The sequence below is a fragment of the Myodes glareolus genome, chromosome 26, assembly GCF_982192425.1.
Source record: "Myodes glareolus chromosome 26, mMyoGla1.1, whole genome shotgun sequence".
NCBI lineage: Eukaryota > Metazoa > Chordata > Mammalia > Rodentia > Cricetidae > Myodes > Myodes glareolus.
Window position 1 is genome coordinate 20,251,786 of NC_142051.1, and position 26,079 is coordinate 20,277,864.

Genomic DNA, 26,079 nt, shown 5'->3' on the forward strand with positions numbered 1-26,079 from the left:
AAAGGGAAAAAAACTCGATGTCAATTTGATTAACAGCAGGAATGACATGAAAGACTGTCCTCTAAAACCCAATTACTACAGCCTGGGAGGCAAAGTCCCTTTCCCCCAAAATGAACAGTAATTAGCCTGAGGTATTTTAAACGTGGCTCCTAGCATCTAAAAGTTTAATGTCATCACCCCCTGCAATGGCCTCATTACCACTTTGGGATTTATTATACGTGGTCACTTGAAACACTCAAAAGGGGGAGGAAACTAAATCAAAGACAGAAACCCTCTAATCTCTGGAAGTCGTATATGATTTCATCCATTCCCACGAGAGTAGGAGCTCATTCTCCAGTTTAATGATTCAAGCTGGGTGTGAATATAATGCTGACCATCACACTTGTGGTCCAGAGGCCTGATTCTTGTGGGCATTGAGTAAGATCCAGAAGATGTGAGAATTACCCCAATATGCCTTAACATATCTATGAGGTAGTTAAATCAACAGTACCACCCATTCTCAATTCTCCACAGTAAACAGAAGCATGGCTAAGTGACACACTACTCATCCTTGAGCACTAAGTATTCAAATGAACAGTCACAAAGATACTTAGTTCTAACGAATAGAATTTAACCTTTGTTTAAAAAAAAGTATCGTACAATACTTGTTAGTTTTCAAAGCACGTGTGTACATATGTATTCCCTTCTCCAAAGTTGTTCAGCATGGAAAACTAGGCATCCCTGAACTCAAGCTACCTAACCCTCTGCAAGCCTCAATCCGCACAAACTGAGACATCCTCTGACACCTCAAACTGTGTGACACTTTTATTGTAGGCTATAAAAACAAAATTAGGCAAACAAACAAGAGAAAAAATCAAAATAGGTTCAAATGATGTAAGTCCATCCTTTTCAGGAAAGCAGAAGGTAGTTCCTACCACAAAGAAAAGATAGTTCATTAATGGAGGTTTTCCAAGTACATTTAAATACTATCAGATTAAATTCTGGAAAAAAAAACACACAACACAAAACAAAACAAGAAAAAACAATGCCTAGCATTTGTTCAGCTTGTTTAACTAATGCCACGAACTGACTTCTGTCACAGCATCTAAAATACAAACTCCCTGATACCCTCAGTCATTAGGTTTGCTCTTACTGGAAATTCTCATCCACAATTCTCCTTCTCCAGTGTCACTCACTGCATCCCCTAAACACAAGGGAAGCACTAGCGGATGCAGGCGGACTTCAACTTCTACCAGCTGAAACCAACTTTGGTTCTTTAGGAAGGCTGCAGCTAAACCGAATGAGTTCAACAGTTGATTTTCATAATTGTATTACAATAGCTACATGATGAAAATATTCCAGAAGAACCAAGCTGCAGCAATAAATGAACATGCAATAGAGAGGGTTTATATGCATTCAACATATCTGACAGGAGTCTAGGCAGAACAAATTGGTCTTTAAAATATCAATTTCCTTTCCTTTAAAAACTTACTGATTCTACCAAGAAAATACAAAACCATAAGGCTGTGAGTAACTGAGTCGAGCTTAGGCTATTACAGGGTAGGCCGTCCTCAAGGCCAGGCCTTCCGCTTCACTGCTGCTTGCACTCTGCTGGGTTCTGATCCTTCTGTTAAAGGAAAACAATACGTCAATCTAGCTTCTACCTACTTTGAATTTTTTTAAACAATAGTCACTTTATCACAGTATTATAAAAATGATGGTAAAAACAAGTGATGTGGGTTAGTAATAAATTATTTAATATTAGCAAGTCACTTATGTATACAAAAAAGCTTTATCTGAGATAAATCTTTAAAATAATCACCCTGTTGGACATTTTTTAACAAGTCTTCTTATTCTCAAAGATAACTTGTTTATATTTAGTTATTATTAGACTAACTCATACCTATCAAAGTACTTATTTACTTCCCTTATACTTGCTTATTAAAAAGTACCTTCCTGATATTTCACAGCGTATGGTTGATGAATGAAATCAAACGGATCTCTGAAGAGAGCGGCTTTTAGGGATTAAGTAACAGTGATAGTGGTTGGAAGAATCCAGCACACAGCACTGCGAGTTCAAAGCACTCCTGCATTCAGATCTTCTTTAGCTAGCCAATTAAACACTAATTATAATTTCCTTTTGGGAGGAAACCAATCTGACTAAATAAAGTTTTAATCCTTAGAAACAGCCAAGTCTGAGATACTGAGCATTTAGGAGTCTTATCTACTAACTTCAGTCTAAGTTCAACTGAGAAGAAGCACTGGCTTTGCTCACCTTTGGGTCATAGTCAGGGTCATTTTCCTCATCTCCTTCTTCTTCCCCTTCCTATATTAAAGTTCAAAATGCATCCATGAAGTAGGTACATATTAGGAAAAATTGACTCATAATGTACGGAAATTTTAGTACAAGTTACTCTATGGGTCAACAGATTTTCATGATTACAGAGTTTGTTGATAATACAATTTAATTTGAAAGCGGCTAACATGAAAAATTTCCCAACACAACTTGAGACATCCAGACAGCTTTTATTGAAAAGATTTACTGCAGCCAACGTTGGAAAAGTTTACTGCAGCTTTTGACTTCTTCAAAGAGCTGATAACCCTGCAGCAGAACAAAATTATTTGAAATAAAAAAAAAATGTTGCTGAGTTTTGCAATTTATTTATTGAAACCTTATACATACATTGTTTGGCTGTAGAATTCTAAAATCATATTTTCCAAAATTTATCCCAAATCACAGAATGATTATGGCAAAGGAATACATTAATCATTCAATAATTTTCTCCTCAATGTGTTATACAGTGAATTATTTGTTCATTTGGTAAACATTACCTCATCAGCTTCTTCACCTTCTTCATCATACTGAAAAGAGAGGACAAAGTGTGAATGAATATTGCATCTGTAGCACCCATCATACAGCAAATATAGTAAGTTAAAAAAAAGAAAGAAAGCCAATAACTGCATAAAAATTTCCCAACTCTGCTCTAGCTACAGGCTGAAGCACTTCCCTTTAAGACTTCTTTACAATCTACACCTACGAACACTCAAAGAGCTCTGTTGTTTCATGACATCAAATTAAGAGTAAAATATATCCATTGGTAACCAAGTTGCATCAACTCAATAATTTTTCTAACAGAAAAAAAAAACTGAAAATAATGAACCCAAATATCCTAGACACTTCTAAACTGAGAAAAACTGAGAATTCATCTGTCCTACTTTTACTAAACAATCTAACCCTGTCAAAGTTCGGCTATGGTGCCCGCCCCAGAGACCCCGCAGCAGGATTCAAGCAGACTCACATCATCGTCATCATCCTCAATAGCCTCCCCAGTAAAGTACAGCACTGATCTCGGGATTATCCGCTCCCGTAAAAAGTGACCAATTTCAAAGTCTGCAGCCAGAATAGCCTCAGAGTCATCATCCTATAAAGAAAAATCATTGTCACGTGCAAGTTCAAGTTTGCTCTCCTGTCACTTAAAAGAATAGAACAAGGGGTCACTTACATCTTAGCAGGCCAGCACAGACACAAAGAAATCATACTAAATAAAAACTGGATCTATTTATTTATTATATATGGCTTCTTGTTTAAAGAGCAAAAAGGCAAAAAAAGCAACTTTGTGACATCCCCTTTGGAAAGACTGGAAATAGAGCTGACAAGATGGCTCAGCAGGTACGGTTCACTGGTTAATAGCACTGGCTGCTTACAGAAGGAAGACCCAGGATTCTGTGGTCAACACCTGCAAGCCACCCACACCTAGTTTAAAGACTCTAGTTCAAGCAGATTCTATACCCTCTTCTGACTCATGCAGGCATCGTGCACACAAGTGGAATTCACACATGTTCCCAACTACTACACATAAAACAGATGCGGTGCATGCCTTTAATTCCAGGACCTGGGAAGCAGAGGCAGGTGACTCTTTTGTGAGTTCAAGCCAGCCTGGTCTAAATAATTGAGTTCTGGGTCATCCAGTGCTACAGAAAGCCTGTCTTAAGAAAAAAAAAAAGTCTAGCTTTTTGATTTCATATATGCTAAGTTGAATAAACACTCAACTCACCAGATCTCCATTCTCAGGAACTGCAAAATAAAGAAAAGAAATCCAAATGTGAAAAAAAACACCAATATTTACAATAAGCACTGACATATACAACCACTAAGACACTACTCACCTTCAGGGGGGGTAAAAAAATTAAAGAAAGAATCGTTGGATACTGTTTTAGTCACAGTACGAACTGTCCCACGTCCCTTGTGTTTCTGCTTCTTTTTAATGGTTTTCAAAGTAACATTCTTTCCTTTTTTCCAATCTATCTGGCACCTTAGGAAACAAAATATATAGAATTCATAGTATTTTACTACACGTGACTTCTAGATTTTAAGAGTTCATATGTGAAATTAAATTTTTAGAGGATAATGAAACCTAAATGGGAAAACTTTCTAAACAAAGCATTAAAGTTTACAGATTTACAATAGCAATAACACGATATAAAAAGAGTGAATAACATAGTCTTTCCCAAAAATACACATGCTATAGCCAGACCCAGAGGAAAATGGCAGACTGCAATCTAACAGGATGCACAAGGGAATGTAATACTGTAAGCTCTGCCTACAATTAAACGAAAAACATAGCACAATTAACTCACCCTGTACAGCCCATAATTTCTGGTCCATCAAAAGAAAAGGGATCAGAATCATCCGGTTCTGACCTCATCCTGTAAGTCTTCGTTAACACTTCATTTGTGAAATATTCATTGGGTTCAAAGTGAAATTCTAAGATAAAACTCTTTAAAAGAAAACAAAAGTGAGTTAAATTCTTAAACCGTGAATTTCAATGCATTAATACACAGCTTGACCCATGGTTTGATAAGCATGCAATGCTGTCTTCCCACTGAAATATAATCCTAACAGGAATAAGAGAACCCGTAATTACATTAAAGCTAAAAGTAAATGAAGGCACAAGATAAATACGGTTTCAAATTAAATCAGTTAGGTAAATCTAAATAAATTCCTGAGTGCCCCTTCTTTCCATCTCTCCAGAGACACTGGTTTTAAATATGAAGTTGGACCTCCAACAACACGAAAGACTGAGCCTTTATTCACAGCTCCGTCCACAGGTAACAGGCACAGAAGGGACGGTGAGCTGACCTCTCCCCAGGGAGGCCCTTGGCACCATCTACCTGAAGGCACCCCAGGCAAATGCCACACTGCACACACTGTTACTTTGTTCTATTTTATCCACTCTGATCTAGGATACCCAAAACGAATGTATTTAATTTAGAGAGCACCCTGTGTCTGCTGCAATCCCTCACTTCCACCCCTAACCCTCGAAGACCATCCGTTTAAACCTGCCTGTAAACACTGTGAAACTAAGTATTTAAGCTGTCTTACCATGGGTTGGCCAGCCTCTGAGAACTTCACTTTAATATCTTTCAAGTGCTTCAGAATAGGCTCGTCGTGCTCCTGCAAATTAAAATAAACATTATTATCTAACTTGGCATCTTAGGCTCAATACCATTACTACAGTGAAGTTTTGTATAGGAACTATGAACCCTAAAGCTTCTCAGCCAGGTTATTTTGGTTTAGGGAACTGAAGCTACCTCATACTGACTGATCTATGAACGGCCCTTTTTAACCACGTTCCCGATGAGACCTGCTGCCCTTCACTGTTCCCTTCACACTGCTGCCCTAGACACTGCTCCCTTCACACTGCTCCCTTCACACTGCTGCCCTTCACTGTTCCCTTCACACTGCTGCCCTTCACACACCGGGAAAGCAGGAACACAACTCGCACTCGCTTCTGCTGCTGTCACCGCCCCGTAATCAATACAACCCAGGCCAAGGGCTCAAGAAGTGAGGCAGTTTCCCAAGGAAAGCTAACGTCTCTGCTTTTCTGGGGATTAAGACATTTGCGAATGAGTTAAATAGCTTTATATTCTAAGGCGCAAATATCCCCTGGATTAGCAAGTTTCAAAAAAAAAATATTTCAGGGCAATACAAATGAAATAACCCAAGTTTCCTCACCACCCTGCCTTGAGATACTAAAGCACAAGAAACCAAGAAGGTACTATAAACTATGAGAAGGAACCAGCTGATAATGATCAATCACCAAAGACACTATTTTATTACTAAATTTGACCAAATACTTTAATCAAAGTCAAATTCTTTCTATAAAACTATAAGTCAAGTGAAGAAATTAGCAACCACAGATATTTAAATGTCAGACTTTTTTTTTAGGTAAACAGGTGGTCTTGTGAATTAAATTACCTGAACCATATCACTGAGCAAATCAACATTCTTAAAAACTGTCAACCAAAATTCCGGAATTCCTTTAGGGTCTTCTTTTTCTTCATCCTTTTTCTCATCTTCAATCTTGACCTTTTCTTTCAGTTCCTCCTTGAAAAAGGACAGCAAACATCTAAATGACTATACTGGGTCTTTGGATAGGCTTATGACCCCTATTTCACTAAGGGTAACTGTCAACCTTCAATGTTCTGGTTTAACTGTGCAAGTACTGTCCTCATCCAAACCTCACTTCCACAGAAATCAAGAACCACCAGGCAGATCAGGATTGCAGGGACACCCAATCCTGTGCCCAATGTGCAGTCTGGCACTGAAACAGAATAACGTACTGACCAGGCCACAGAACACAGCACAGATCTGACACGACTGCCATTATTCACTGCAGGCGGGGCAACTGAAACCTGTCTGGTTCCTTGCCCGTCATCATAAAGTTCAAAGGAAACCACACAAAAAGCTCAAAATAGTATAAAAGACAATGCCAGATTGAAGAGTGGTTCATCTGCATTATCCCCATGCAAAAAGGGCATTCCCCAGGTGTGAGAACACCACTGAGACCCAGAACCTACAGCCATTTATATAAGGCCACACTTTAAGAAGATAAAAGCACTTCTGAGCTGGGTGGTGGTGCTTTTAACCCCAGCACTCGGGAAGCAGAGTCAGATGGATCTCTGAGTTTGTGGCCAGCCTGACCTACAAAGCTAGTTCAGGACAGGTCCCAAAGCTACAGAAGCCCTGTCTCAAAAAGTAATAAAAATTAAAAAAAAAGAAAGAAAAGGAAAAAAAGAAAAACAAATGCACTTCTTCTAAGAAGTCCTTGTCCTAAGAGACAGGAAGAGCCCTTCGGCACTCACCGAAACTTCTTCCTCCTCATCCGGTTTCCATTCACATTCTTCTTCTGTGGGCTCATAAATTGCATTAATGATCTCAAATCGCTAAAGTAAAATAAAATAAAGAGCTTGTGTAAAAACATTAGCGCACTTAAAACTACGGGTTTCTAATTAATGCCTCATAGATTTAACTAGTAAATAGCACAAATTTTAATAGTTATTGCTGGTTTCACTACCCATACCACTTGCTAAGTATCACCATTCACAAGTATGTTTTCCCGAGTTAAATAAGAAGCATAATTCATACCTTATCAAATAAAGGTTGATAGAGAACAGCATACTTTCTTTCGAGATCATGAACTTCCTCATAGAACTTGGCTTCTATCTGTGCACATTTAACTTGAAGATTCTTGAGAGCATTCACTCGTCTCTTGACTACTTTAGGCAAGCTGAAAGTTTAGAAACCAGCTACATAAGAATCATAGAAAAACACAACTCACATTTTATTCACATGAAAACGGAAACAAAAAATATTTTATAATTAAGTTCAGTATGAACAGAATCTCAGTGATATGTGCATCAGCCTAACTTAATTTTTTGATTTGTGTGTAGGTACCTACCTCATCTGTATTAACTAGGGGAAAGGGGTGTGCTTTGGAGAAATGGCTATTTTTTTATCACTTTCTATATTTAAATTGAAACTTGAAATGACATTAAGAACTTATGATGAATATGCCCATTCATACCCGACACAACTGATATAATACAATACACAATGACGTCTTGTTCTCAGAGGGTACAAAGGTCTCATACTGTCCACTGGCTGCCAAGGGTCTAGCCAAAGATGACCGTTGACCTCCCGATCATCCCACTTCTACCTTCCAAGTGCTGGGATGACGAGATGTGTACATCATACCTGGTTGGTACTCTTTTTGAATCGTACATAATTAGATTAAAGTCATGAACCCTTCTGTCTAGTGCCCCTAAAGTTCACACTGAAGCAAGACATACCTAATTTTAGAAAATCTGAGTAAGAAATAACCTGAATACCCATTGAATTTTTTCCATAATATTATAAAATAATTCTTACCTAACCATTAGAATAGTAAAATCAAAGAACTAACACATTCAACTGGATCAGCTCTGCTCTACTCTACAGAAGCCTGACAACCCGCAGAGGGCAGAGGGCAGAGGACAGAGGACAGAGGGCAGAGGACAGAGGGCAGAGGGCAGAGGGCAGAGGGCAGAGGGCAGAGGACAGAGGGCAGAGGGCAGAGGGCAGAGGGCAGAGGACAGAGGACAGAGGACAGAGGGCAGAGGGCAGAGGGCAGAGGACAGAGGACAGAGGGCAGAGGGCAGAGGGCAGAGGACAGAGGACAGAGGACAGAGGACAGAGGACAGAGGACAGAGGACAGAGGACAGAGGACGGCCCCACACACGGACAGTGTGTGCTCGGAGAGTGATGGAATTGGGGACTAGTATATGCTGCTAGCCTTTTTCCCCATTGCAAAATTAACCCTAGAAATTTTAGAGCAAGTGAGAAAACTCCGGAAAGAAGGCACACACCTCCATAGTCAACTCCAAGCAAGACTGTTTGCTGTCCCATTAGTACAGAAACTGCAGCCTCAAGAGAGGATGCCAGGAAACAAGCTGATGACAAGTTAGGGGAAACCATTTTGTAAGAAATCCTTAATCAGTTCCTCCCCTGGACAACCATTGTCTCTTCCTATTCAATAATACTAAAGACAAAATTCCAAAGGAAAAAAAAAATAAGTCACAAAGGAGAAGGAATCAAATGTACACCTGTCTTCAAAGCTAATGGTGCACAAGAGATAGAGACGTGTAGCTTGAAAAATTGACTTCACAATGCTGTGAGCTACTGGTCGACACAAATGGGTACGTAAGGCTTTTGCAAGAGGCAAACCATATTATTTAAAGCAAAAAAATTCAATACTACATAAAACATCATAGTAAATTAAACTATTGCCTTGAAGAAAAAGTATCATCTTTAAAGTATTCTATAAGCTATCCAATATACATACAGCTGTTTGATCTAGCTGTGAAACACAGAAAGGCACAAACAGAGAAAGACAGCCCCAGATAGCTAAACATAGTAAACACGATTGTATTTAGGATATGACATCCTCTTCTGGCTTCCCTTAGAGCCATACACAGGGCACACACTTGCAGAGAGGTTAAAGACAGACATCAAGAAGCTACATAAGAAACCTGAGACCAGAGTAGTCACATTGGGTTCATGTCTCAAAGGGCTGAACTTAAGAAAGAAAACTTTACCTTACGGTAGCAGACACAAAGACATATATGTCTCAATGAAAAAACTACAAAATACAAAAACCAAAGTACACAGGCACACACAACCATAAACTGAATTAAATTCAACCAGTCTACACGGGGAACTGAAGCCCATGTTCACATATCCAGACTAAGTAAACAGTTACTACAAAGAAGCAGAAAGTTTAAGCAATTCAACTACGCTGAACATTATTATGGTCAGGATGTCTTCTTCCCTCCACAGTTGGGGGAGCTGTGCACAGGTCAATGACAACACCGGAGATAGTTCTCTCCTCCCACTTCTGAGTGGCTGTCAGGGATTAAATTCAGGTAGTCAGGTGTCGATCTCACTGCTCCCCATTGGAATTTACAAAAATAAGAGGGGGGCCGAACAGATGGCTCAGTGACTAACAGTGTCTACTGCTCTTAACACAGGACGCCAGTCACGTCACAGCACCCATGTTGGGCTGCAAACAGTAAGCCCAGTTCCAGAGATCTATTGTCCTTTTCTACCCTCCCTGGGCAACCACATATGCACACAAAAATATAAATCTTAAGAAAAAAGAATGCTAAGGCTATGAAGGACAGATTAGACCAAGAGGCAAAGCAAAGCAAGTACACACCATGGCCAGAGACAACTAGGAGAGCCGTCACAGAAACACGGAAAAGAATCCAGAGTAAAGCTAAGGGCTGGGCACCCAGCAGGCGAATCTGAATGCAAGGCTGCCTGCTCTACAGAACAAGTTCCAGACAACCAGTGCTACAGAAGCCCAGTCTCAAAAAACTAAAAAACCAAAACAGTAAAGGCTCTAATAACATTAGCAAGACCAAGATAACCGAGGATTTTATTTTATTTTTATGTGTGTTTTGCCTGAATATATGGAGTCAGATAACCTGAAACTGAAGTTACAGATGGTTATGACCCACCATTTGGTGTTTGGAATTGAACCTGGGTGCTCTAGAGGATTTTAAATCCTAAGCTACATACTACAAACATATATACATACATGTTCAGAAAACAGCAAACCAAAATTTACACTAAAGAAAACTTGGGACTTTTACAATGGGTATGACAGTATCAGTCTTTTATTATCAGTACTTGAGAGGCAGAGGCAGGCGGGATGTCTGAATTCTAGGTCAGCCTGGTGTACATACCAAGTTCCAGGTCAGCCACCTCCTCTTAAGTGTATGGGGGGGCGGGGGAGCACAGAAGGGAGGAGATAGACTACAAGGCTAGAAATGTTTAGAGCACTTACTGATCTTGGAGAGGCCCAGGGCTATGTTCCCAGCATTTTCATGGTGGCTAAAGAGGAATCCAAGACCTTCTGACCTCCAGAGTCAGCACACAATTTCATATACAAACATGGCGGCAACACATTCATAAACAATTACTTAAAAAGTAGCCTCAATCTCCCCAAAAGCATTAAACTCCAAATTAAAAAGTACAAGGTTTTTCGTTACTTTCTAAAGAAGTTGAGGTAGGAAGAGAGAAAAAAAATTCCTGCTCATTGTTAAGCAAATCTTGGCTTTTAACTATAAACAACCCATTAAAGTTTCTTTGTACACATAAGTGTGTGTGTGTGTGTGTGTGTGTATACACACACACACACACACACACTCACAAGTAAGTGATGTTAACATATTAATTATGTTTATTCCTTGGTGATGAGGCTAGTTTGACCTCGAATGGGGGGAGCTACAAATGATTTTAGCAATATTACTGACTACACTATCATTTAAAAAAACAGCATTTCTTCATATAAGCAGGAATACCATTCACAATAGGGTTACCACAAGCAAAATATACAGAAATCAATATAACCAATATTCTAAGGTAATCACAAAGCTGAAAGATAGCATGTGATCATCGATACAAACATACGGAAGATAAAGATACACTACTCTGTCCATCTGTGATAGGAAAGTCGCTGTAACTTTCTGAGTTAAAAATTGACAGCTTTGTCAACCGTGGGAGAGCCGCAGGCAGGTGACCTTGATTGCATTCACACATAGGACTGTGTGGAAGGAAACATCTGTCAAGGAATAAAGAATCCTGTCTTGATCAACGTGAAGACTGTGCCCAAAGCTGGTTCCAGAAGCCTGTCTCAGGTGTTAACACTATGAAGCTACCTACAGCTACTAAATGGGTAAAGACAAAAACAGATTGAAAGACCAGGGAGATCAAAGTGTTCTACTCACAGACAAATTCAATTATTTAAAAGAACATCCTATGTTAACAGATGGTACATGTATAAATCAAAGTTCATAGCTAACAGTTTAATAAGAACTTACTGAAAAACAAGAAGGAATGGATGTTTACCTGTAGCAAGCACAAAGCTGGACTTTGAAGGAAATTAAAGACCTAAACGTGAGAGGTCCAACTGGCCACCAAGAAAGCAGGTGCTCAGAAAGATTCCCTAAACAATTAGAACCCAAGTCACGAGCACAAAAGGAAAAACAAAACACTACCCATTTTGCTAATATAAAAATTCAGGATTTCTGTTTACTGAAGAACTCCACTGGGAAGAATACTTTTTACAGTAATTTAAGAAGGAATATGAATGAATACATTAAGAATTTCTGAAAATGTGATTAACAGTAACCTCAGTAAGAAAAGAGGGCACAATGGGCTATAAGACTTGCACATTTTCTGAAAAGCAGCTCCAAGTTTACTGGACAGTAAAACAAGATCACACCTTCTAAACTGGTTGAAAAGAAAATAATCCACAAAAAACTGGATGGCAGAGACAGGGAAGATAAAGCCACTAAACATCTTTGGAAAGAAATCCTAGCACCTCCAGAAATCTTGTTACAAGCCATAAAGAATGTTTGCTCTCTAAGTAGAAATTCTATCACCAAGTAACAAAGAAATTCTTGAGTCCCTAAGAGGCGATAAAGAATGGTGGGTCCCATTCCAGTATAGTCTTTGTCAACAGGAGTCCAAAAGCAAAGCAGGCAACCTAAGGGCAGACACACAGAACCATGGAACATTTCCAGTAAGCCAGGATAGTAGACCTTCGAATCATAAAGCTGAGTTAGGTGGCACAGGAAGTAATCTGTATTTTAAAAACCTGTATTTCTAATTCTGTACATTCCTAACAAATTTCTAAACAAATCACAGAAATGGCTAAGATGTTTACTTCCTACAGACTTGAACCAAGTCAGGACCCAATCTAATCATTCTTAACTCTGAAAAATTTTATACTAGATACTAACAGACATTATCGTTCCATGATCACACAGGTAAGCTTCAATATTCCTTTTACAGAAAAGATAAATTAGGAGAGTAGGGGGAAAAAAAAGAATTTGTACCTTTCAATGTATCCTGTTGGTGTGTCTACCAGACCATCCAGTCTTTCCTGAAGGGCTGCAAGAATCTGAGGATTTTGCATCATCTGAACAGTCAGCTGACGCGCTTTTAAAAAGAAAGGGAGCATTGAAAGGATTTGTAAAACCATTTCTGCCATTTCCACGGGACACCTATTCATGAAGTCTTGCTAACAGGCCCAGAAAATGATGGTGTGAGGAGTAGATGTGTACAGTAAGCTGAGGACAGCCCAGCACTCAGGGAAAAAAAGCCCAGGATTTCTCTAGGCCATCACAAGCATAATGAACAAAACTCTTTCTTTCCAGTTCACGCTGGGAAGCAAAATGCTTTGTGCCGATGCCTACCCAAGTCTCCACAAGTCACACTTACCAGAAAACTCCAAGTGCACTTTAGGCTAGAGAAAACTGAAGGTGTTATCTGGATGTTTATGTTTGATTTGTAATAAAAAAAATGGGCTTTGACTTTATGTACATTTAATTGAGACTATAACAAAATCATTTTCAGTTGTATTCTTGGAGACCAATTTGCTTTTAATAGTAATTCAATAACTAGATGATACACAACTATAGTAATAGACATTTAGCAGCATCAATTATAACTGAAAAAACATTGGAACTCAGAATTTTTCATAATTTATCAGCTAGGTAAACTCTCACTGAATCCACATACATTTATATGTGCCCTTTTGGGGTTTACTGGGGTACATTTTAAAAGATAGACACAACACTTTCTACCTTAATTAAATAGCAAACATAGTTTAGAAGCACTGCCAAGTTATTCCCACTTCCAACCCTTCTGAAATGACACAGCTAGGTGCTCTAACTCCAGCAACAGGGGGGAATGTTATTACACTCACTTATCTTCCTTCCTTACACAGGAACACACACAGTTACTACACTAAAGGACAATGGACAGGAGGAAGGGGGGAGACAGTTTCTATTACTCTCCTCTAGAGCACACGCCAGCAAGCTGGCTCCTCAAGTAATTGAAAAGAATACCTTTGAGTTTTGTTTCTTCACCCGTTTCTTCTTCTTCTACTTCTTCAACGTCATCCAAATCTTGATCAAGTTCAGACTGTTCTTTGCTACAATGTCATAGCATCACACCAGTTTAAATGTATGAATTACAAAACAAAATTACAGAGAAACTTGATTTTTCAATAAAAAAATCTTTGTTCTTTTAAAAGGACAGAAATTCAAAAGTGATTATTTTCTAACTCTAATACGTAGACAAGTACTAACTGAAGTACTTCACACATCCACTTAAAACCATCCAGCTAAAACAAGCTTCAAAAATGCAGTTTAGTAGGTCTGCGCCCTCAGGAAACATGCTTTCAAGCTTGTATCCAATGACTGCACTATCATAACAAATTACCAAGATGAAGTCCGTTGCCTAGTCCATTTTATAACTAAATAACTGAGCAGGCTTTGGCAATGACATTTTATTTGCTGGGTTTTTTTTTTTGTACATTTGTTTCACGTAGCCTATGCTGGCACCTAACTTTCTATGCAGGTGAAGGCTCTGAACTTGACACTTCTGCCTCTACCTTCCAGAGTGCCAGGATTACAGGCCTACATCACTTTCCCAATTTATGGCAGGGAATGGTTGGGTTCTTTGTTTTTACTTGGTGGTGGTGGTGGTTTGTTTTTTGTTTGACAGTTTCCCTATGTAGTTCTCTAGCTGTCCTGGAACTCAGAGGATGGATCAAGCTCAGACTACCTTCCATTTGATAATGATTCTTAAAGTTTTAAATGATTTGGTGTATAAGATTTCACTATCATAGCCAGGGCGGCATGGTAACAGAGATTTCCTATCTCAAAAACAAGCCAGGTAGTGGTGTGGTGCACACCTTTAAACCCAGTACTTGGGAAGCAGACACAGGCGGATCTCTGTGAGTTCAAGACCAGTCTGGTCTACAGAGTGAGTTTCAGGACAGTCAGGACTAACACAGAGAAACCCCGTCTTGGGGGAAAAAAAGAGAAACAGGGATCCCGTATCTCTGCTTATGAATATTTTATGGCACAGCAAAGATGGAGAAGTCATGTTTAGACCTTTGAGCCAACTCCTTGCTTAAATTTAGTCAGGACACTTGCATTAGAAGACATCTTTCTCATCGTCTTGGCAAACCCTACTTTGTAGACATGAGATTAAATTTAGCAATAAAGAGGGTAGGGTTAAGAACAATTTTCTTTTATATTTTGGTTTTGTTTTGGGGAGGTTTTTCCATATGTAACGGGGTAGTCTACAAACCAGAGTACTGGAACTCAAGTAGAATCTATGACCCTATGAACGAGAGAGAAACTCAGGGCTAGTTTCAGGACCGACTCCTTATGATCTGTGCATGCACAGCCAGGGGCTGCTGTTAGCTAACACACAGCCGCCCGTCTTTTATTTATGCTCAAATATTTACTCCAAGTCTTTAAAAGAGATTTCACAAACCTTATCATATGGCCAAATCCAGCCTACTTCTGTTTCTATAAATAATACAGGTATAGTAACAAAACAGCAAGGATACTGCAAGCAGTTTTAAGGCTCAAAGTAATTAAAAATCACTCCTACCTAGGCCTTTCTTTCTCAGGTAACTGGCTCTTCCTTTGAGGGCCCCTTCTCTCACCTTCCCAGGACTAACAGCCACACAGAATTAAATGGGGGAAGCGGGGGAAATCAAGCTGTTATAATCAATTTGCAGTTTTAATTGCTTAAAAAATGATGGCTGCTAAGACTGCAGATTAATGACATCTAAGTTTAACTCTTAAGATCATCAACTCAAAAACAAAAAAAAGGATGAAAGTAATTAAAGGGTTAAGGATATCAAGGAAAGGGGAACAAAATTTTGAAGCCAGAAAAAAGAAATGACAATCAAGTTCATTAAAATCTAAGTAAGAAATGACAGACAATCTTCAAGAGAATACAAGCTATTCAGTATGTAACAGTATTGGTAACATTATTTTGAGTGCCTAATATGACTGCTTATAAAGCAGATGCTGAAAACCTCCCTAGCTACCTCCTTGATGCAACAGTGGAACCCCATCAACACCCAGACACTCACCAAGATGTCATTCTGACATCGGGGGTCCTCAAAGCAATGACCCTACATCAGAGTCCCACATGAAAAAGACCTGCGTGCTTTCTAATCAACTATTGTTAATATCTTTCAAAGCACTCAATCCCGTATCCCTCAACACCAATTTTAACAAACAAGATGATCAAGCACCCATCAGAAAAGATTACAAATTAATCAAACTAAAAGGAGGAGGGTAAACAAGACCAAACAGGAAAGAAAGCAGCATCCAGAGAATGACAGTGAACCAAGATCAGGAGAGAAGTAAAGCAAGATTGGGGATACAAAAAAGTTCCTTAATCTCTGTCCAGAAAAAGCAAAGAGGCAAAGATGAAGAACTGAAGATAAGAAGTTGAAGACACTCCAAGACAGACATCTAACAAGAGCTGCAGAGAGAGAAGAGGCAAGAGAGCAAGTCAAAGTGTGCCCGACAGAAGGAGAGCCACTGACTGGGCAACTGGAAGGCCCACTACTGGAGGGCTGTATCAAGTGATAAGACAAAACTAAATATTTTCAAAACCAAAGCCAAACTAAAGAAATTTATCAAGCTGGGCAGTGGTAGCACACGCCTATAATCCCAGCACCCAAGAGGCAGAGGCAGGTGGATCTGTGAGTTCGAGGGCAACTTGGTCTACAAGAGCTAGCTCCAGGGCCCTTTGAAACTCATCAAAAACAAATGAAGTGCATATGTGATCAAAGAACTGTGGCTTCTGAATTTCAACATCACACTGGAGGCAGTGACAACAAAGCAGCCCCTTCAAAATCCTGAATAAAACGTATTCGTTAGAATTCTAAACCCTAACCATACAGGCCAACAGTCAGGCTACATGTCAAAGTAATCTACTTCCTCGTCCTCTTCTAAGACAGCAAGCATGTATAGATATGGGAAAGACATAAATCTGTATTTGTTCACCCGGTCAAGTTTCTGTCCCTCCCCCAACTCCATGCCCTCATTATCTAAACCAGCGACAATCTTAATCACCAGTGTTGTAGCTAACTATTGTGAGGAGCTGGTAAGACTACTGTCAAATTAAACATGACAGAGCAGCCTATCCCATCCTCCCTGACTATAATCTTACATGACAGTCACCCACACTACATGGAAACCTACTGACACCTGTGTTTCAAGATGCCACAACAAACCTTGCCGAGCCTCAAAAAAGGTTAAGCCACAACAGCAACACCACGTTACAAAGCTAAGTCAGTGCTTCCTATTCAGTTCTTACAATTCAACAGTCAGCTTGGGGGGACAGTTCGGTGGCATGTGTGAAACCCTAAATTCAATCCCTAGTACAGCCCACCCATCTCCCCAAACCAACAGTAACATTCTAAAAAAGCAAAGAAATGAATGAAAACAAAACTGAAGAGCCCTTACACTTGGGGTAAGGTGGAGCATGCAATTGAAAGGCCCAAAGGGGAAGAGTCCAACCAACCTTCTCACTGCAACCTGTGTGTATACTGTTGCTATTCCAATTCTACATGTCTTCACAGTGTTAATAGGAAAAATGCTGAGAAATACATACAGGCCAAAAATTCTCCCAAGTAGTTATGATCTACCACCATGCTCAGCACTTCTTTCTTTGGGTTGTAGACCAGGCTGTCCTTGAACTCACAGGCCCGACTGCCTCCTAAGGGCTGGTGCGCACCACCCCCGCCCAGGGCGCAGCACTTTTTTAGGACCAAACACTGGCAAATGGTTTACTGTCATTTGTTCTAGACACACCCTGTAGACCAGGCTGGCCCCCAACTCACAAGTATCTGCCTGTTTTGACCTCCCGAATGCTGGCATTAAAGGCGTGTGTGTGCCAGTACACCTGGCTTTTTTCTTATGTGCCCCAGGCATGAAACAGCTTTGGCCACCAAGACAGGCATCAAGCTAGGATGAACAAAGGACTGCCATCTGCTCTGCCCCTGGCTGATATAAGACAACACCACCACCAAGGTGTCTCTTTGCCCATTGCCAGGGACTGGTTTACTGCAGAGTGAATAAAGCATTTTAGATTAGATATTCTACCCAACTTCCCATAGACCAGGTATCAAAGGACGTCAGTAACATTTTCACAGTACACAATTTGTACCGCCACTAACTACGCCATAATACGAAGAAATATCTGCCACTTACTTGTCAATGTCTGCCATCTTGTAAGAACTCCAAATATCTAAGAAAAAAAAAAAGAATCAGTATTAGAAATAAGCATGATTTAAAGCTAAGAAAAACTTGAAGTGGAACACTATAATCAATACAACATAATCAAGTAATTGTGTATTCCCTTTACAATAGCATGCGTTAAAAAAAAAAAAAAAAACCATGGCGCCTTTAATCCCAGCACTCAGGGAGGCAGAGAGGAAGGCATATCTCTGTGAGTTAGAGGCCAGCCTGCTCCACAGTCAGGACTGTTACAGAGAAATCCTGTCTTGAATGCTCCCCCCCATTTATGGAGAAGATAACAATTTTCAGAGGCTAGGTATTGCAATTTCACAGACGAAGAATGCACACCTGCTTCAACCATCAAATATTAGTTGTCTTTAAGCAAAAACTTTTAACAACAATGGTCAACTTAGCCCCTTAGAATCATTTTTTGTTGTTTTCGGAAGACTGGGTTTCTCTGTGTAACGGCCCTGGCTGTCCTCTAACTTAGAGGTTCATCTGCCTCTGCCACTTGAGTGCTGGGATTAAAGACGCGCAAATGCACCACCTTTAAAAAAAAAATAAAGACAAGTTTTCACCATGTAGCCCTGGCTGGTCTGGAACTCACTGTGTTGGCCAGGCTAGCTTCAGCGCAGACATCTGCCTGCTTCCCTAGTGCTGGGACTTTGTGTTTTAATCCCTTTTATTTTAAAATGACATTTATTTATTGTGTGTGTCCCATGGCATACGTGGATATTAGAACTTAGAACTTTACCCAGTAAGTCATCAAATTCATTTCAAAAACGTTGCTTAGCTGTGTGGTGGTGGCGCTCTAATCCCAGCACTAGGGGGCAGAGGCAGGGGGATCTCAAGTTCAAGGCCAGCCTGGTCTATAAGAGCTAGTTCCAGGACAGGCTCCAAAGCTACAGAGAAACGCTATTTCAAACCCTCCCCCAAAACAAAACAAAAGAACACTTTTGCCTACCTATCCTTTTTATGACTCTAGAAGGCTTTGAAAACAGGAATAGTTCCTGCACCTTTCAACTATTTTATGAAAACTGAATGGCCCAAGTACTCTGAAGCTATCGCAGGAGTATTTACTGGAGGTAGATGACAGCCTGAGCTGCCAAAAACCTATTTCTTATGGCCATCCCCTTGGGCTCTAGAAGCTTCTAAAGATGTCCACTGACTCAGGGTTTGGATGAGGAAAGTGCAGTAACAGAATTCAATACTATAGCAGCTTAAACAGCAAAGTTTAGTTCTCAGTCCTGTGACCACCATAAAGGTGGCTCAGATTGCAGGGCAGCCTAGTTCTGCGGGGCCACTCAGGAGACTTCCAGTATGCCCACCACCAGCTTTTGGGACTTGTTTCCCTGCCCTGAAGACTCAGTCACCAAAAACATGCACAGTATCAGCAGGAACAGTGAGAACACAAAGAGGGCGCTGGGAAGGCCTTCAAACTGAAGCCTGCAGACCTGTTTGTCACTGCTCTTCACACTGTATGCAGTAACTTAGCAACACCCATCCCACTGGATGGTGTATAATGTGGGGACACGGTGAGTGTGCCGGGAAAGCACAAGCGGGCGCCTCAGTCACGGGGTCATGGGTGCTTTAGGAATCAGAACACTGGCCCCCATCACTCCACCCCTTCCCATCTGCTTTATGCAGTGCGTACTGAAACTGTCTCTAGCAACAGTGTTTTTTATAAAATTACAAATACTAATTTTTAATTACAAATACTAATTTAAAATTGAGAAGAACATTGATTCTTAATCTCTAATGAAAGCAACTGGGATTATATGTTCTGCCCATTAAATCACTAAAGATTTCTTTCAAGACAGGGAAACCCAGGGTGAACAGATGTTCTTAAACATGGGTTAAGTTACTTTTCCTAGAAAGTAATCTGGCCACAGGAATCAAATGCACACTACACTAAGCTATACTTCCAGTTCCTTAAGACCTTTGTACAAAAGCATAAGAAACAGTAATAGTTCCACAGAACAAGACAGCAAGGACAAAGGAGTTTTTTCCTTAAAGCAGGGTTTCACCCTGTAGCCTAGGCTGGGCTAGAACTGCACAGCCCAGAGACTCTCCAACTTTGGGCAATCTCACCTCAGACTCGGAACACAAGGACAGTAAGCATGAACCAAGCTGAGAACATTTTTCATTCTGTACTATTTTGTTTTATAATATGCACCAACATAATTGAGAAACATCTTGGAACTTGCTGGGTTAACTAAATACTGATTCTAGCAAACATTGCAGTGGTTAGTCATTCACCGTTAGCATGGGGGTCAATACTTCTGCAAGCTAGTAGGTTAGGATGATATGCCAGTTAAGAGCATACTCCGCAAGGATACTGTGACAGCTGACATTGTCAACTGGGCAGGATCTAGAATCACCTAAGGCCAAGCCTCTCAGCATGCTTGACAATTATGACCGGAGCTACAGTGAAAAACCTTCCTAAATGCAGACAGGAGCATTCCATGGGCTAGTGAAGGAGCGCTAGCCTTCACCTCTCTAACCAGAGATTCAAGCCCAACGCCCACCATGACTTCCTCCCCATAATGGACCACTCAACTATGAGCCAAAAGAAACTCTTCCCTAAGTTGCTTTCTTGAGCATTTTGTTAGAGCAACAAAGAGTACCTCACAGTATAGCAACTAACATAACCTTTTGTAAATCTAAATGTTAGAAAAAGGGCTGTTCTTGGACTCCAAGGCTGGATTCTAAACCAAAACATCCAATAAACCCAAAGTATCAGTATTCTAACCAAGAACCCCTGCTGCGGCAGCAAGGGGGCCCTGAGATCACACTGAGAAGCACAACCCTATGTTTACTGAGCTGTTCTATTTCTCAGCCAGGGAGACAGCTTAGCCAGGAAAGCGACTGCTGCTCAGGGAGGACCTGAGTCTGCTCCCCAGCACCACCCAGAGAGCTAGACCTGACAGAACCGCCACCGACCACATGGAAACAGACAGCTGTAAGTATTTGGGTACATAGACAGCGCTTCCCCTGCATCACCGTTAGACTGCCAGCCTGGAGTCACTCCCTTCTAGTGAAGGGTATATGTAATAGAATAGCCTAGTGAGGTTGCTTATGGCCTAAAATCATTAGTTAATACACTCAAGTCCTGGGATCACTACATCCTCAGGATGCTATCGCCTCAGATACCCCAGTGCGGAGCTACAGGCGTATGTCCCATGTCCAGCTAAAATATTTCCCACATCATCAGAGCAGTAAAACAAAATACAATCCCCTAACCAAAGTATACTACCACAAAAGGAAGAAACGTCAGGACCGTTATCAGAGAATGTTCAATGTGTAACCCAATACTGCATAGACCATCTCAATGGGGAGTTTCTAACTTTCCTTAAGTCAATTATTAATCTGAACTGAAATGAGTAAGAATTTCCACAGAAAGAGGTGAGGCAAAACAAAAGCCCTGATGACATACGTACACACTGATCATCTTATGGTCTTGGACATATCAGCCAGACACCAACTTACCTTCTGGCCAATCATTTTCTGGAAAAATTCCCATGAAATTCATCAGCAGACAAACATTTCCTCTTTAGAAAATAATGACTTAGGATGAAGCATCACTTTAGATGATGGTTTAACAAGACTCCAGGACACCCAGTGACTGGGCTTCTCTGTCTCAGCCCTCAGAAGCAGCTGCTCTGGAGTCCTCTCACCAGTTCAGGGCACAGCACCAAGGTGGCTCCTCCAGCTGAACCTCACAATTTAAACACTTTTTCATTTGGTGAAATCAAAACTGGCCAGGCCAAATATTAAACTCCCAAGCTAAATGGACTACCTAAGAACACTACCTTCTGTATGTACAAAAGCTTCCCATAGGTAGAGTATCCTCGAACCCAACAGCAGATATACAAGGGACAAGCAGCTGGCAAAATCCCTCACTTACTAGTAACAATTGATCTCCATTCAGCTTTCAGTTTTATGCGTATGTGACACACACAGCTTATATATGCAAAGGCTTCTAAGCAGCCAGTATTTAATTACATGTAAGCAAATTCCATGTTGGAACAAAATCACCTGACTACACTATAGCTTTTTGCCACAGAAAAACCCAGAGCAGTGCTTTTGAATTCTACACTGATGTCCAGAACTTCCAGTCTGACAACATCCTTTATAACTCAATATATAGCCTTTAATCCTAGCACTCGGGAGGCAGAGGCGGGAGGATGTGTTCGAGACCAGCCTGGTCTACAGAGTGAGTTCCAGGATAGCCAGGGCTATGCAGAAAAACAAAACAGACAACATAAAAACCCCACCAACATAAAGGGGCTAGAGACATGGCTCACTGCTTCAGGGCACTTGTGTTCCCTGCAGAGACCAAGAGCCCACTCTAGGTGTCCTCTCACGCTAGGATCTGACACCCTTCACAGCTACCAGGCAGACATGTGAGCAAAACACGATTTAAAAGACAAAGTCATCGTTGCAAAACTAAGTAACTCTAGATAAGCTTTTTACCACGCTAGACCTGTTCTAGTTAAAATGCACCACCACCTAAGTCCGTACAGTAAAACAGTTTCAAAAGAAAGTTAATGCTACCTGACAGCCTTAAATAAACAAATGAATGAACGATGCGTATGGAATTTAAACAATGCCGAGCCTTTAATCTCTGCATTCCACAGGCAGAGGCAGGCAGATCTGAGTTCTAGGGCAGCTTCATCTACACAGCAGACATGTAATAAGAGGTTTAAAAACAAACGAAGCCTCAATATCACTGTGCCTCGACTGTTTGTACCCCCTGGAATCCTTAAAGTTTTCTAACCTTTACTCCTATGTGAGTGGGTGTTCTGCCTACATGTGTGTCTGCACACCACGCGCATACCTGTTAGAGTCCCCGGGACCAGAATTATAGGCAGTTGTGAGCTGCCATGTGGGTGCTGGGAATTAGAACCAGGTCCTCTGGAAGATTCACCAGCGCTCTTAACCCAAGCCAGCCCCTGTAGTACTCTATTCTAAGGAAACCACAGCTCATTTCTAGTGTGAAAAGAATATAAACAAAGATGCACAAAGCTTCAGGCTATTAAAAATGGAGCCCAGATACGTTTTTAGCGATGAAAGGCTATTCCAAGGTTTAGCTGTTACTTCCTTTTTGACAGGGTTTCCGTGTAGCTTTGGAGCCTGTCCTGGAACTCACACTGTAGACCAGGCTGGCCTCTAACTACCTGCCTGGTCTAGTAGTTCCTGCCTACAAACCCAGTAGGTAACATGGTCCAGTGGTCCGTGATTGATGAAGAACTAAATAAGCATGAAGCAGCCATTCCCACCACCTCAGTGTGCACAACAATTAGCTCCCCAAAGCAACAAATAATGAAATAAGCCATAGAATTTTAGTCACATTGGTTCTGCCAAAAGTTGTTTTGTTTTTTTTTTAATCTCAAGAAAGGCCAGCTCAGGTGCCACACTCAGTATTAAACACTGTCAATTATAGGACCCAAGACTAAAAACAAAAAAACCCAGGTATTTTGCAACAGATAAAACTGACAAACTGCCCGGCGGTGGTGGCACAGGCCTTTAATCCCAGCACACGGGAAGCAGAGGCAGGCGGGTCTCTGTGAGTTCCAGGCCAGCCTGGTTTACAAGAGCTAGTTTCAGGACAGGCTCCAAAGCTACAGGAAAACCCTGTGTGGTGGGGGCGGGGAGGGGGGACGGACCTGATAAACTTTTCTCGTTGATATGTTGAGTCCTTAACTATTCAATAATCTAAATGCTCACTTGAAAAGAACATCTATTGGTTAAGTCAAGATTTTATGACAGATGTCTAAGCCCCTACTAACGCTAAATTAAATCCTCCAAATCCAGATTTGGAATTAAAGTAGGTGTGTAGTTTAAACCTGGGATGTGTATTTCAACTGTAAACAAGCTTGAGAGACAAGAATTCCCCAAGATCACCAAAAACCGTTTACCTGCAGTTAGTTTTAATTAAATTAAACGTTTTCCTTAACACAACGAAAATTTCTTTGGCTATTAGTGTGAAGAGATGTTTTGCTGGCAACTGTTTTCAAAAATAACAAACTCTTGTGTTGGTTCTCCGGAAACCAGGTTAGTATTTTGAGTCTTTAAAACGTTTGTCTTCTCAGAATTTTAAAAACAGGAGATGGTATAAAATAGGAGTCCTTGGGGACAGGATGTGCCTGGTTCACCCATTGATTCTGGAAGTCTAGCCCTCCCGACAGGACCTGTCTCCTCCCTTCATTGCCACTCCTGAGATCTTCACAGCGATGTGGCGCACTGAGCTCACTCGGTATATACTAATGTCCTGCTCCATCTCATCCTCCATCCACTTCATCATCCCGGAGAGGAAAACCACGTTGTTCTATTAGAATGCCCCCGCCCTCAACAAGCCAGCCTCCTTCTTAGAACCATTTGGAGGTCTGAGAAGACTTAAGATCAAGTTCTCGCCACATAAATAAGACCCCCGGGTCAAGGTACCCAGCGAACTTCTAACTGTACCTGTGAGACACAAAACGCTCTCGTTAAATACAGCTAAGCTAAATGCTTTTGCACGTGTTAACCCCTTAACAACCCTGGCCGAGCAGGCTTCTCCTGCCCCCCGCGCCCCCCCCCCCCCGCACCGACCCCGGCGCCATCCTCCCATCCGTTTGCACATTCTCCTCAGGGGAAGCGTGTGCAACCTCAGGGCTGGTCCTCGTTTCGACCCTCCTTGCCTACAACTCTTTGGGGGTGGGGGGGAGAAGTCTGGTGGGCCCAGGCATGGCGGGAGAGAGCAGGGTCTCCCGCCGGCCGCAGCGCGTCCCCCACGTGCCCGTTTCCAGAGCGCAAAGGCCTCGGCCTGCGCAGCCCCATCCCTCCCTCCCCGCGGGCGGAACTCGCGGCCACCGTTCTTTTCCATCCACCCCCACCCCACCCCACCCCCGCGGCCTGCTCGCCCTGCTCCTCGCGGGGGTGGGGGGGTGAGAGGGGACACCGGGGCAGCGGCGGCCCGGGCGACCCATGCGCTCAGCGGCGTGGCCTCCTCCTGCTGCTGCTGCTCCTCCCTCGGCCTCGCTGTCCCGCGCGCCCCGCAGCCGGCCGGGGTCCCCCAGGCCGCACGGCCCCCACCGGAGCACGGCCCGCGGCCTCCGACACCCCGATATACATACACACACACCCCGCAGGTCCCGATCCCCCGACCCTCCCGGGCCCAGCCGTTACCGTTCCAGGAGGCTCGGACGCGGAGCCGGGCGGCCGGAGCTGCGCAGGCAGTGACTCAGGGCGGCGGCGGCGACGGCGGCGGGAGGAGCGGGAGGCGGCGCCGCGAGCAGATGGCGCTAAAAGAGACCCGAGAGCCCGCCGCTCGCGCTCATATACAATTAGCGTCAGCACGTAGGGCCGCTCCACCGCCCTCCTCCCCCCGCCCCCTGGCCTCGGCGTCGCCTAGCAACGGGAGCGGGAGGCGGGCCCGGGCCCTGTTGCCTAGAGACAGAGCCGTCCCTCTTCTCCCCGGGAGCCCTAGGCTTCCCGCCAGAGTGGGTCCTCTGCTCGCTGCGCACCCCCGCCGTCTCCTCTCCCCCTCCGCGGTGGGATGGAGATCCCAAACTCACTGCGACAACCCTGGTTCTCCTTGCCAGCTGGGTTAGGGACAGCAGCCTAGTAGCCGGCTTGCTACATCCCGACTCGGATTCCCATCCGCACCCAGGCCTAATTCCTGCAAGTCTCCCTCCCGCCCCTCTCCTCTGAAATCGTTTTCCCACCCCGGCGAAGAACCACAGCTCTTGCCTCGTGAACACCGTGAACACCGCAGCGGCACCTTCCGCAGGTTTTGCTTCTAAGTCAAAGGGGCCTCCCTGCCTTGTCGGGTGTTCTGCAACGATGTGCAAGCCTTTATTTCTGCTCTCGTTCATCTGGTGGTGGAAAAGGGCACATTTTGTGTATTCTTAAAATGCTTTATAGTGACAACAACCAGTGTATCAATCTTTCATCTTCCTGAAAAAGTAAATCGTATATAAAACCCTTAAGCTTGTGAAACCTTGCGTCTCTTTTTCAGCTGGCTACAGATCACCTGTTAACTCTTTGTGTTGTTTTGGTTTTAGGCAGGGCCGCACTGTGTAGTCCACTCTGGTATCAAAATTTAATTCTTCCACAGTGTGGGTATGTGCCACAACGCTGAGAATCTATCCACAAAACAAGTGT

The 26,079-nt window shown here is 42.2% G+C and overlaps 1 protein-coding gene and 1 non-coding gene across 5 annotated transcripts; both read right to left on the bottom strand.

The window, feature by feature from the left end:
- Positions 1–789: 789 nt before the first annotated feature.
- Positions 790–25,229, bottom strand: Nap1l1 (nucleosome assembly protein 1 like 1). 4 transcript variants are annotated; one of them, XM_087902144.1, is made up of 16 exons: positions 25,102–25,228; positions 17,905–17,941; positions 13,720–13,805; positions 12,706–12,808; positions 7,409–7,550; positions 7,126–7,206; positions 6,239–6,367; positions 5,363–5,434; positions 4,618–4,757; positions 4,147–4,292; positions 4,035–4,054; positions 3,279–3,401; positions 2,812–2,841; positions 2,255–2,305; positions 1,537–1,606; positions 790–910 (listed from the first exon to the last, which is right to left on the bottom strand). In XM_087902144.1, the coding sequence occupies exons 2-15, from the start codon at positions 17,919–17,921 to the stop codon at positions 1,571–1,573; spliced, it is 1,176 nt and encodes a 391-aa protein (XP_087758270.1). In that variant the 5' UTR covers positions 17,922–17,941; positions 25,102–25,228; the 3' UTR covers positions 790–910; positions 1,537–1,570. The 4 variants fall into 4 exon arrangements, with proteins under 4 accessions (XP_087758270.1, XP_087758269.1, XP_087758272.1 ...); XM_087902143.1 differs by having other exon boundaries at positions 790–1,606; XM_087902145.1 differs by lacking the exons at positions 790–910; positions 1,537–1,606; positions 2,255–2,305 and adding an exon at positions 2,486–2,581 and having other exon boundaries at positions 25,102–25,229.
- LOC125390139 (small nucleolar RNA SNORA48) lies at positions 17,609–17,751 on the bottom strand. The gene has a single exon (XR_007228671.3). It is a non-coding gene; the product is annotated as a small nucleolar RNA SNORA48 (small nucleolar RNA).
- Positions 25,230–26,079: the final 850 nt, after the last annotated feature.

Coding starts and splice junctions, on each gene's coding strand:
- Nap1l1 (XM_087902144.1), bottom strand. Junction 4,293..4,617: donor GAAATTATGGGCTGTACAGG/GTGAGTTAATTG, acceptor TTGTTTCCTAAG/GTGCCAGATAGATTGGAAAA. Junction 3,402..4,034: donor TTCCTGAGAATGGAGATCTG/GTGAGTTGAGTG, acceptor TTTTCTTTATAG/GATGATGACTCTGAGGCTAT.